Source organism: Gossypium arboreum, chromosome 8, assembly GCF_025698485.1.
Source record: "Gossypium arboreum isolate Shixiya-1 chromosome 8, ASM2569848v2, whole genome shotgun sequence".
In the NCBI taxonomy this organism is placed as follows: Eukaryota; Viridiplantae; Streptophyta; class Magnoliopsida; order Malvales; family Malvaceae; genus Gossypium; species Gossypium arboreum.
The window spans coordinates 129,745,334-129,757,030 of record NC_069077.1 but is presented as its reverse complement, the minus strand read 5'-3'; the positions used below and the strand labels follow the sequence as shown (position 1 = coordinate 129,757,030).

Below are 11,697 nucleotides of genomic sequence, written 5' to 3'. Positions count from 1 at the left end.
TTTTATTGACATTGATCATTCCAGACAAACAGAACATTCTTTTGCAATAATTTTGCCATTGGTAAATCTATTTTTGAAAATTCATTCACAAATATTCGATAATACCCAACTAATCCAAGAAACTACGTACCTCTGACACATTTTTTGGAGTTTTCCACTAGACGATTGCTTCAATCTTCTTTGGATCCACTTTAATTCCATCTGCTGATACCACGTGACCAAGAAATACCACCTCTGATAACCAAAATTCGCACTTACTCAATTTTTCATACAACTGTTTCTCTCGTAACGTTTGTAAAACAATTCGAAGATACTGTTCATGTTCAGACTTGGACTTTGAATATACCAAAATGCCATCAATAAATACTACCACGAACTAATCCAAGTACGGCTGCAAAATTCGATTCATAAGATCCATAAAATTAGCTGGGACATTTGTTAACCCAAATGGCATCACTAAAAACTCATAATGACCATATATTGTACAAAGTGTTGTCTTCGGTACATAACTTTCTTTCACCTTTAGCTGATAGTAGCCCGATCTTAAATCAATCTTCGAAAACACAAAAGCTCCTTTCAGTTGATCAAATAAATCATCAATGCAAGGTAACAGGTATTTATTCTTAACAATCACCTTATTTAACTATCGATAATCAATACATAACTGTATCGAACCGTCTTTCTTTTTAACAAATAGTACTAGAGCTCTCCATGGTGACGTACTAGGTCGTATAAAACCTCGATCTAGTAAATCTTGCAACAACTCCTTCAATTCAGTAAGTGACATACAATATCGAGGTATTAACACTAGATCTGTACCTGGGTATACTTCGATCACAAATTCAACTTCCCAATCAGGAGGTAATCCAAGTAATTCTTCAAGAAATACACCAGGAAATTCACATACAGTCCGAATTTTACTACATTTGCTCTCCACCGAATCTGAATTAATAACATATGCTAAGAAAGCAGCACAACCCTGATAAAGAAACTTACTAGCTTTAATTGCTGAGATAATACGAACTAATCTACTGGTCTGAATACCTCTTACTTCAATCTGATCACCAATTTCATTTTGAACAGTAAACTTCTTTTTATAGCAGTCCAAAATTACCCCATGTTCTGATAGCCAGTCCATACCAAGTATAATGTCAAAGTCGCTAAGTGGCATAATTAACAGGTCAACAGAAAAGATTCTATCCCAGATCATTAATGGGTATCTTCGACATATTTGATTCACTAACATAGTTTACCTCAGAGGACTAGATACCTCTACTGTTACTCTAGACAGTTTAGGTTTTAATTTTCCTGTCTCAACTAATTTTGTATTAACATAAAAATGTGACGATCCCGGATCTATTAAAGCATAAACGAGTTCTGAATACAATAAAAATATATCTGTCACTACATCATGTGCATCTCCTTTTTCACGACTTCTTACAACATATGCTCGGATTGTTAGTGGCAACTTCACTTGTTCTTTTAGCACCTCCTCTACTAACTGAGCCACATTTGCCTGACCCTTGACCTCTGGAAGTAGATTCAGATCTCTGTGATATCGCTGGTGCTGTTTTATTAATCTTTGGACAGTCTTTTACGAAATGATCAGTGGATCCGCAACGAAAACATCCTCCAGTTAATTTCCAACACTCTCCCCTATGTTTATTTCCACAGTATTGACATTCTAGAATTTCAGTATTCCGAGTTGGCCCTTTGATGCTACTAGTGGAAACTGTCGTCTGCCTACCACGATTTTTGTCACTTCTATTTGATTTAAAACCAAATCTCTAACTACCTCGAAATTCTTTTGATCTCTTAGGTCGTGGATTAGAGCTTGTAGTTCCAGGATGTTTTCCAAGTGAACGAAAAGTTTCAGGCTTTTTATCTAAACTATTTTGGCTCTCTCAATTAAATCTGCAAATTCAATAATTCGAAGAGATACCAATTGTAGTCGTAACTCATCACGCAATCCTCGTAGAAATCATTTGCATCTGCCAGATTCAGTCAGTACAAATTCAGTTGCATATCTACTCAGTCTAAAAAATTCTCGTTCATAATCTGTTACAAACATGTCGTCTTGTTTCAACATTAAGAACTCTTGTTTCCTATCTTCCATATATAATTCTCCCAAATATTTCTTTTGAAATTCTCTTAGAAAGAATTCCCAACTTATCTGTTCTTCTGATACATGTTGAGTTACAGATTCCCACCATACATACGCTTCTCCTTGTAACAAAAAAACGACACATAATAAACTTACATAAAAATATAACATAAAAATCTTAGATTTTTATTACATATATGCCGTCTCATTTCTTTTTAATGGCTTAATTTCCATTTTAATCATTTTTATTTTCTATTAATCTATAATTTAACTTTTACCCTTATTCAATCTAGTCTTTTTTACTATTTTCTCTAAATTGAGCTAATTTCACTTAATTAAAGCCTAATTGAATATACTACTAGACTTATAAATATTTATAATAATTATTTACGAACTCATTTTGTTAAGACGGAGGCCCGATAATGTACTTTTTTGATACTCGTGAATTTTGAGTCATTACACACCCTTAGGAGTCATGCCATGAATGGTTCTGTGGGTGGTCACCTTTAGAAGCCACGCCATGGATGGTTTCGTAGGAAGCTACCATAGGCGATACTCGTGAATGGTTACTATTAGGAGTTGTACCGTGGATCGTTCCATGAGTGGTACTTGTGTATGGTTCTACGGGAGGGTACCATGAATGGTTCCATAAAGAGTAACATGAGTGGTACTCGTGAATGATTATTATGAGAAGGTACTATGGGGGTGATTACTCTTAGGAATCATGTTGTCAATGGTTTTGTATGAGGGAATTATGGGTGGTACTCATGAATAGTTACTATTAGGAGTTGCACCTTAAATAGTCGTGGATGGTTCCGTGCGAAGGTACAATGGATGGTATTTGTGGGAGGGTATTGTGGATGGTTCTGTGGAAAGGTACCGTAGGAGTGTATCATGGATGGTTACCATTAAAAGTTGTACTGTGAGTAGTACTTGTGGATGGTTCTGTGAGAGGATACCATAGGTGGTACTCGTAGATGATTACCGTTGGGAGTTCTATTATGGGTGGTACTCATGGATGGTTCCGTAAAAAGATACCGTGAATATATATTGCCTTGTGAGGCTATTGAAGTTCATACCTTACATTTTTTAACAATGTGTTAGGGAATGGTACTTCTATTTGTAGTTGACTTGTATAAATTATCCAGAAATGTATAAGACATACTTTCATGAGTGGTGTAGTTGTCCTAATGTCAATTTTTAGAGATATGCCTCACCTCTACGAAGAGTTGTTAAACGGTTCACTGAGGGGCTCGAATGTCGATTTTTGGATATATATACCTTATCCCCAAGGAGAGTTGTTGAACGGTTCATGGGGGACCTGAAGGTGCCACAATTAGCCTTATAACCTAGGATTATGCATGAATGTATGTTGAGCTCTCATACAAGTCGCAGAACTTGTAAAGTTCAAAAATAAATATAAATGGCTATATAAAGTTTCTCATGCAAATAAACACCAGCTTACCACTTGAAAACCATGTAAAATCATAAATATAATACATGCATAGGCAGGGGGTGCCATAATATATACATTCTTGTAAGGGTACACCCCTTGCGAGAGTACATGCCTAGGTGGGGGGTTAACCTTTGTGGCTTCACCATCTTTTTTCTTAATAATAAAATTGTTGATACATGATATCAACAGATGTGGAGAGGAAGGAGGAGGCAGTGTCGAAGGAGTCCAGTTCACCCATTCTAGGGCCAAGAGCCGAAAATGTAAAAGAACTCAGGATGAATGCTTAGTGTATTTAGGGTTTTGAGTGAAGAAGAGTCCCCTTAATAAATGGTATCTTGGGACATTTATAGGAGGGATGAGGGCCTAACTAGGTCCAAATTATGGTAGGGATATATATATATAATAATCTCCCTAGTTAAAAGGTAGGTTATACAGAGATTGTGCCTTAAGACTATTAACAGGCCACTCCCATAGGTAGTAGTTGTTGCAAATAATGGGTGGTAAGTTATAGGGAACCTACCCAAAAAAATGGTGCCTTGCGAGGCTATTGAAATTCTTTTGTATACAATAGAGATGTGTCGTATGTATATCATGGATGCAATAATTGGACATGTAAAATAGAAGAGGTTCAAGTGATCCATTGGCAGTATAAGATGTAAGAGGTACAACTCGTTCGTTGGTAATACAAAATGTAAGAAATGTATACTATCCATTGGAGTAAAAAATGTATACTAGTTGGCAGTATAAAACTTAAACAGTCCAAAAACCGTTCATTGATGATATAAAATGCAAAAAGTGTAGACTATCTGTTGACGAGATAAAATGGAAGAAGTATAAACTATTTATTGGTGATATAAAATGTAAGCAATGCATATCGTTCGTTAGAATATGAACGTAAAAATATGCGATATCTATTTGAAATGTATACTTGTTGGTAACATAAAACGTAAGAAATTCATAATGTCTGTCAAAATGTGAGTAAGAGGGTTATTCGTTGCTATAAATAATGATAGCAAATGTAGTTTTTGGCCTTAGTTTTTGACAAGTAATATTGAATAAGTGTTTATGAAAGGATGAAGGGTGTGGTGACCCGAATAGGTTGTTGACGAGTATGGCGACCTGAACAAGTTGTTAACAAGTATAGCGACTCAAGCAATAAACATAAGGATGACGGGTATGACAACTCATCCAAGTTGCTAACAAGTATGGGGACCAAACCAGGTTGTCGACGAGTATAATGACCCGACCGGTAAACACAAGGATGATGGGTGTGACGACTCGACCAGGTAATAAAATAACCTTGCTCCTAGATGCATTGGGAGAGGCTTATGGAAAATAATAAAGTAGCTCTGCTCCCAAATGCATGGATGGAGGCTTACTGAAAAAAAAATGGTGCTACTTCTGCTCGAGGCAGAAGACTTATGATAGATCTTGCTTCTAGACACATGGGAGGAGGCTTATGGGAAAGATCATAGGTCGATCGCACTACAGTTGACTCTTATAGCTCGGAATTACGTAAAAAGTGAGGCCATCTTACGTCGAATCACAATAATCAGCCAAGTTTACTCGGCTTGGATTTATGTGATGAAAGTGGAGTTACAAATATAACATGTAAGGTTTATAGATATGACATAAATATAAATAGTAGATATGACTATCCACAAGAGTTCTTTGTGGGTTACCTTTCTAACAACAAACATTATATGAACATACATACATGTTGGGGGTATAACCACCCACAGGACAAATACTAGAATTAGTTAGACACATGACATTGTTCCCGTTCACCCCCAAATTTATCTTGTAGGCTCACCTTATTCTATCACATTCCTTCATTTTATGGATATACAAACATACAAATAAGTATAACCACCTATGGGAACCCTTCACGAGCTCTCTTTGCCTCACAATATTCATTATACGGATATACAAACATGTAAAGGGGCATAACCAGTCGCGGAAATCCTTCACAGCTCTCTTTGCCTCACAATATTCGTTATACGAATATACAAACATGCAAAAAGGTATAACCACCAGCAAGGATCCTTTATAGGATCCCTTTGTCTCACAATATTCATTATATGGATATACAAACATGCAAAGGGTATAACCACTCACGGGAACCACTCGTGGGCTTCTTTTATGAGATTTATATAGACATTCGTATATAAGCATGTATAGACAATCATACTGGGTGGTAATAGTCCGTAAGATGTAACTACCCGTAAGTTTGAGTCGTTACATATTTTTAACTGTCAAATTAAGTTGATTATAGGAACATTTCTATAATTAATTTATCTTATGTGACAAGTTAAATATAATCTCACCTTTCTTCATATTGCAATCGTTTCAATCATAGGGTATGACATTGTAGGATCCTGTAACATTGATAGTAATATTAGAACATTTCTATTATTACATGTAGTAAGTGACATCTAGTAATGAACCACTACTACCTAAGTTGCAAGAAGTCGTGGTTCGACATAACCTTTCTATGATAATATTGTTGTATAATATATCTCTTTGTTCATGATATCTAAATTGAACGCAAGTATAGAGCAATCACACTTGTATAGTCCAATATTTTATTTCTTGAATCTTGAGTAGGCTAAGATAAACAAATGAGTTTGATATCTCATATCAACTTATTTGAGCATGGCCATGCATTTTTAGTTTTGCTCGATCAAAGAATCCTAGATATCGCTCTCATTATGTAGGAAGGTCAAATATTATTTTGATCACTCATCTCATTACATAGTTTGTGGTACACATAACAGTATTTATAGTACAACCATTTATGGAAGACGCTTGACTATACCACAATATACTGCTCCCAATATCAGAACTATGATGAACTCAAGTCTAAGTATCATACATCCTATTATCATTATGAGAACTGTCATGACTATTACATAATAATTCAATAAGCATTGTCATAGTAGTTAGTCCAATACATTGTTCTGCTAACATGTACCCAAATATTGACTTGATATCTCATATTCATGACAACATCTTGTCATCAATCATCCACACGTTAGTCTCAATGTATTATTATTGTTTAAGCCCATAATAATACTCGACTAAATACATTTAATAATAATCATATTTTTCTCTAAACTTTATTATTAAACAAATTATTTAATACACAAAAATAGAGACCAATAACAATAATGACAATGTTTTCATTATTAAATAAAATAAATAATTATGCAAGTACAATTATCTTATAATTGATATTTGGGCACACTCCAACATATATATAGGTCATTTTAAGCTATTCCTGAAGTTTTACTAAGGCTTAAGTTTACAGAATGGTTACTAAGCTATTCGGAAGTTTTGTCATTGGGTTGTTAAAATCACTACCTTCTCTATCTGCATCGTCTACACCAATCGAAAGCTTTCCTTCATATTCTCTTCTATAGTTCAATTTTTTTATGAAACAACTTTGAATATCACGAATCTACGAACCAAAATTCAAACATCTTTCTTTTTCAGATCTTCGATACTAATTGTCAGATAGACTTGAATCCAAAGTATGTTCTTATACTTATAAATGAGTATTGATCTATCTTAACAATCGTCAAATTTTCGCTTAGAAATCGCTAGCTGGATTTAAAAAAAAAAACTTAACAAATTAATGACTTAAATAAAAATTTTCGAATGATTCATAGTTCAAAATTTATTTTGTAACATTTTGAAGTTGAATAATCAAAACGTAAATTTACTAGTAGTTTAGTGACCTCAGGTGTAATTTATCCAAATTGTTATTATAAAATTAAAATAACTGGAATGGTAAATATTGTAAAACGGGACACTTGCCGGGGCTAAAGGGTAAAAGTGATCATCTCCATAAGTTGGGTGTTGGCATAGCGAGATATAGTTAGTAGTGGGTCATCCATCCAGTTGTTCTTAAGATCCAACCAAAAGCAAACAGCAAAAGAGAGAGGGCGAGGCGGCGACCGCATTTAACGCTTATCCCCTTCTAATTTAGAAAAGAAATGGAGACTTTCAACATCCCGGCGACGCCGTTATTGATGAAGGAGTTCCTCCGCCAGATGGGAGGCACCGCTGTTATCGATGGTGGACTGGCGACCGAGCTGGAACTCCACGGTGCTGACCTAAACGATCCCCTCTGGAGTGCCAAATGCCTCCTCACTTCTCCTCACCTTATTCGCTCCGTAAGTTTTTCTCCCTCTTTCAAAATTACCTTTTTTTTCGAACCTTGATTTATTTTATTTATGATTTATTTTATTTACGTCCTATATAATCCAAAGTGGTTGTAATAGGAACTTAGGAACTGAATTTTACGTGAATGTAAGTAAGTTTTACTGATGGAAGGAAGAGGAATAATGGAATAGCAGTGAAGGAGTGGTTGGTGGAGGTCTTTTTGGGAATTTCGACTGTTCTGCACATAGAACTGAATTATAATCTATTTTTTTTTCATTGGAAAAAGACAAAGGAAGTTGTTCTGATATGGCGGATGCAGTATATATATTTATTTATGTATGCATGTATAGAACACTGGACCACAGTGTGGAGGTGGTCCAGTTTTGATCTGGTGAGTCAGGTCAGTGGCATTTAAGGGTTATCGGTCACGAGTCAGTTTTGAGTTCTATTGTTTTGTTTATAAATGTTACTCATACAAAGAGGTAAATTTTAATGAGTTAAGTGCTTGAGTTTTGGCTACTATCTTATTATGGTGAAAGAATTGACTTTATTTAGTCCCTTGGCTCTATCTCTTTCTCTCGGGAATTAGAGAAAGGGAAAATGATAAACAGGATACAGAGATTGGGATGTTTGAAAGCTTATTTGAGAGAAGCTTAGTTCTCTTCTAGGCTTCGGAATCGATGTTGGAAGTTTCAATAACTAAAAGTGCTTGTTAGTTTCCTTTTCACATATGAGACCTGGGTTTTACTTAACGGAATTTCCAGACAAATTATACTATTCTAAGTGTCTATGAGTTTGGAGACTGAGCTAGGATATCGTTGAAGTATTGCAATATCCAAACAAGCAAGAATAATGCCATAACATATTGATGGTTAAAAGTTGAGATGCTGAACAAGAAAGTCATATATATGCTTTAAGATGGACCGAATGTTATGTTTAGGTTGCTTCTCCAGATCATTAACCAATCTATTTTTAGCAGGTACACCTTGATTACCTTGAAGCTGGCGCAGATATTATTATCACAGCGTCCTATCAGGTAGCAGATATAATGTCTCTCTCTCTCTCTCTCTCTCTCTCTCTCTCTCTCTCTCTCTCTCTCTCTCTCTCTCGTTGCCAACTGATGCAAATTTATATATTTTTAATAGGCCACAATTCAGGGGTTTGAAGCAAAAGGCTTTTCTAGAGAACAAAGTGAAAACTTGCTTAAAAAAAGTGTGGATATTGCCCTAGAGGCAAGGCGTATGTATTATGAAAGATGTAGTAAAAGTTCTAGTGGTGGAACTGGAGATGGTAGGATACTAAAAAATCGTCCAATCTTGGTTGCAGCATCTGTAGGCAGCTATGGGGCTTATCTGGCTGATGGTTCTGAGTACAGGTGTGTCTACCAACTATGCGAATATTATCAAGTAATGTTCAATCCAAACCCGATATTGTTGCTTTTAGGCTCTTTGCCACTATCTGTTATCTTTTTGTGTAAATGAAAACCATTAAATTTGTAGTACATATTTACATGCCTCCTCTTTTTGTTGTTATATTCTCTATCCCAGTGGGTGCTATGGTGAGGCAATGACAGTAAATGCTTTGAAAGAATTTCATCGAAGAAGGGTTCAGGTCCTGGCTGAAGCAGGTCCTGACATAATAGCATTTGAAACAGTTCCGAACAAGATAGAAGCTCAGGTATAGCTGAATATTTGATTCTGAATGAAACCTTTTTCTTTAAGATAAAAGTAAGAAGGGTGTGAGGAATAAAAGCAAGTTACTAAGTTTCTTTTCTTGCATGTCTAAATGTTTCCTGATTTGGCTAGTAAATTGTTATTGATCTGATGCTTATGTTTACTTTGCTGTTTAATTTATTTCTTCTTAATATTAAGATTTTTTTTTTTTTTTTGGGGGGGGGGGGGTTGTTCTTCATACAGGCTTTTGCTGAACTCTTAGATGAAGAACACATAAAGATTCCTGCATGGTTAACTTTCAACTCAAAAGATGGCGTCAATGTAGTTAGCGGCGATTCTTTGCTTCAGTGTGCATCAATTGCTGAATCTTGCAAGCAAGTTGTTGCTGTTGGAATCAACTGCACGCCACCTAGATTTATTCATGATCTGATTTTAGCAATTAAGAAGGTTTTGGTTTTTTGTTTTGGTTTTTTTATTCTGTTATTTTGTTAATAGTCATTCTAATTTAACTATTGTACACTTCTTTTCTCACTTTTAGTTGGATATGATTTAGTAATTAAACTGGTTCTCTCCTTTTCTTTTTCTTCTTTTTTTAGGAATTTGTTCCTGTAATGTTGGAGTCTTGAAATTTTGATGGATTCTTCAGTCTTATTTGGTTAATAATTTGTGCAGGTCACTACCAAACCCATAGTTATATATCCCAATAGTGGTGAGAGGTATGATGCTGATCGGAAGGAATGGGTGGTAAGTTCTTTTTCTCTCTAGATGATGCATGAAACATCCCTTCTAAAAAAGGGTCTGAAACCTGAAGGAACAGCTTGAAATTTAAGTCGTTGCCCAACATGTTATCAAGTAACTCCTCTTGATTGCTGTTTCTGAACTTTGCAACAGGATAGGTGAAATCTCAATTTTCAAGCCTGATTTGTGTCTTGATCTTCTGCCAGCTTTAAACTACACTTAACAAACTTATATTTTCAGTTGGCTTTAGATAAAAGAAAGGAAGGACCTAAGTATGAAGCAAATTGAAAAATCATTGGAAAAAAGGAAAATGAAGCTGAAGTATACTGATTTTCAGTAATTCATTTGTTAGAGTATTCAAGTGGAGCCTTAATGTTCTGTGACATGCCATACCAAAACCTGCATCATTCTTTTTGTGACAGGAAAATACAGGAGTCTCAGATGAAGATTTTGTCTCTTACGTAAACAAATGGTGCGAGATTGGGGCTTCGCTTGTAGGAGGTTGTTGTAGAACTACTCCAAATACTATCAAAGCCATATACAGGGCACTTTCCGATAGATCCCCTGCAGCACCCGGGCAGAAATCAAAAACAGCAACTTGATTATATAAGCAAATGGGATGCCGAGGTGCCTTTTAAATTTCTAACTTGTTTCCCATGCTTTAGTCTGAAGAGAATGCTTGCCACAAGCTTTGCCTTACATGTAGTAGTTAATTGCTGTTGTAGCAGCCGCTATTTTCGTTCATGAGGAGCATGCATCTTGTATCAGTTTCGGGTTTCCCACTCTCTTGTTTCACGAGTTATATTATTTTGGTTCTAATTGTTGTTTCCTAAAGGTTAAATGTATTAGCCTGGCCCTTTGAAGGTGTTTGGTATGCATGTTATAAAGTACTCATTAATCTGGAAATTTTATTAGTAGGAATCTGATTTTCATATTTGGTATATGCTAGAAAGTATTCACTTTCTTGAGAATATAATGATCTCTCACGCTTTGGTCGCCGCCTTTTTGGTGAAACCTGCCGAAAGCAACATCTTAACACCCATTCGGCTGAAATTTCTTGTCTGCATCAGTGCAGAGAAAAGGTAAAAAGTAGTCAATGTCTCTTTAAACCTACTATTTGTTAGCAGCTGTGGATTTTAGTGTCTTGTGCGAACAACTTGGAAATTCCTTCGACAAAAAAGGGATTTGAGTTCTTGAGTAGTTGATTGTCAGATAGTGAAGAAACAAGAAATAGTAGTAAGAAGGTGCCTCACGAGCATGACAATGTTAATTAATGTCAATGATGTTGACTGCTACATGTGAATAAAATTGTTCATGTGGGGAAGCTATAACAGAAAATCCTCAAGTGCTAGTTTAACGTTTTACTATCAAAAGGTTAAAATATGGAATCAATCCTTGTACAATGGCAAACTATTATATAAAAAGAGAAATCATATAATAAGCTACTCCATAATAATAAGGTTAAATTTTACTATTAGATTCTGTACTTTGCGTAATTACGTCATTTCTAGGAAATGATAAGAGTGAAAAGAAGGGGAAAGCATTGAAGAAGACAATGG

General features: G+C 35.5%; 1 protein-coding gene across 7 annotated transcripts; it reads left to right on the top strand.

The window, feature by feature from the left end:
• The first annotated feature begins 7,403 nt into the window (after positions 1–7,403).
• Positions 7,404–11,114, top strand: LOC108470042 (homocysteine S-methyltransferase 2). 7 transcript variants are annotated; one of them, XM_017771219.2, is made up of 8 exons: positions 7,407–7,738; positions 8,704–8,763; positions 8,873–9,102; positions 9,275–9,404; positions 9,644–9,847; positions 10,073–10,144; positions 10,561–10,765; positions 10,867–11,114. In XM_017771219.2, exons 1-7 carry the CDS (start codon positions 7,559–7,561, stop codon positions 10,738–10,740), a joined length of 1,056 nt encoding a protein of 351 aa, XP_017626708.1. In that variant the 5' UTR covers positions 7,407–7,558; the 3' UTR covers positions 10,741–10,765; positions 10,867–11,114. The 7 variants fall into 7 exon arrangements, with proteins under 7 accessions (XP_052874032.1, XP_017626708.1, XP_052874028.1 ...); XM_053018068.1 differs by having other exon boundaries at positions 7,410–7,738; positions 8,707–8,763; XM_053018072.1 differs by lacking the exons at positions 10,561–10,765; positions 10,867–11,114 and adding an exon at positions 10,292–10,507 and having other exon boundaries at positions 7,404–7,738.
• Positions 11,115–11,697: the final 583 nt, after the last annotated feature.

Bases quoted from the DNA above. Each gene is read 5' to 3' on its own strand.
- LOC108470042 (XM_017771219.2), top strand. From the start codon at position 7,559: ATGGAGACTTTCAACATCCCGGCGACGCCGTTATTGATGAAGGAGTTC. The intron at 7,739-8,703 runs GTAAGTTTTTCT...ATCTATTTTTAG, and splicing joins CTCCTCACCTTATTCGCTCC to CAGGTACACCTTGATTACCT. The intron at 10,145-10,560 runs GTAAGTTCTTTT...TTTTTGTGACAG, and splicing joins CTGATCGGAAGGAATGGGTG to GAAAATACAGGAGTCTCAGA.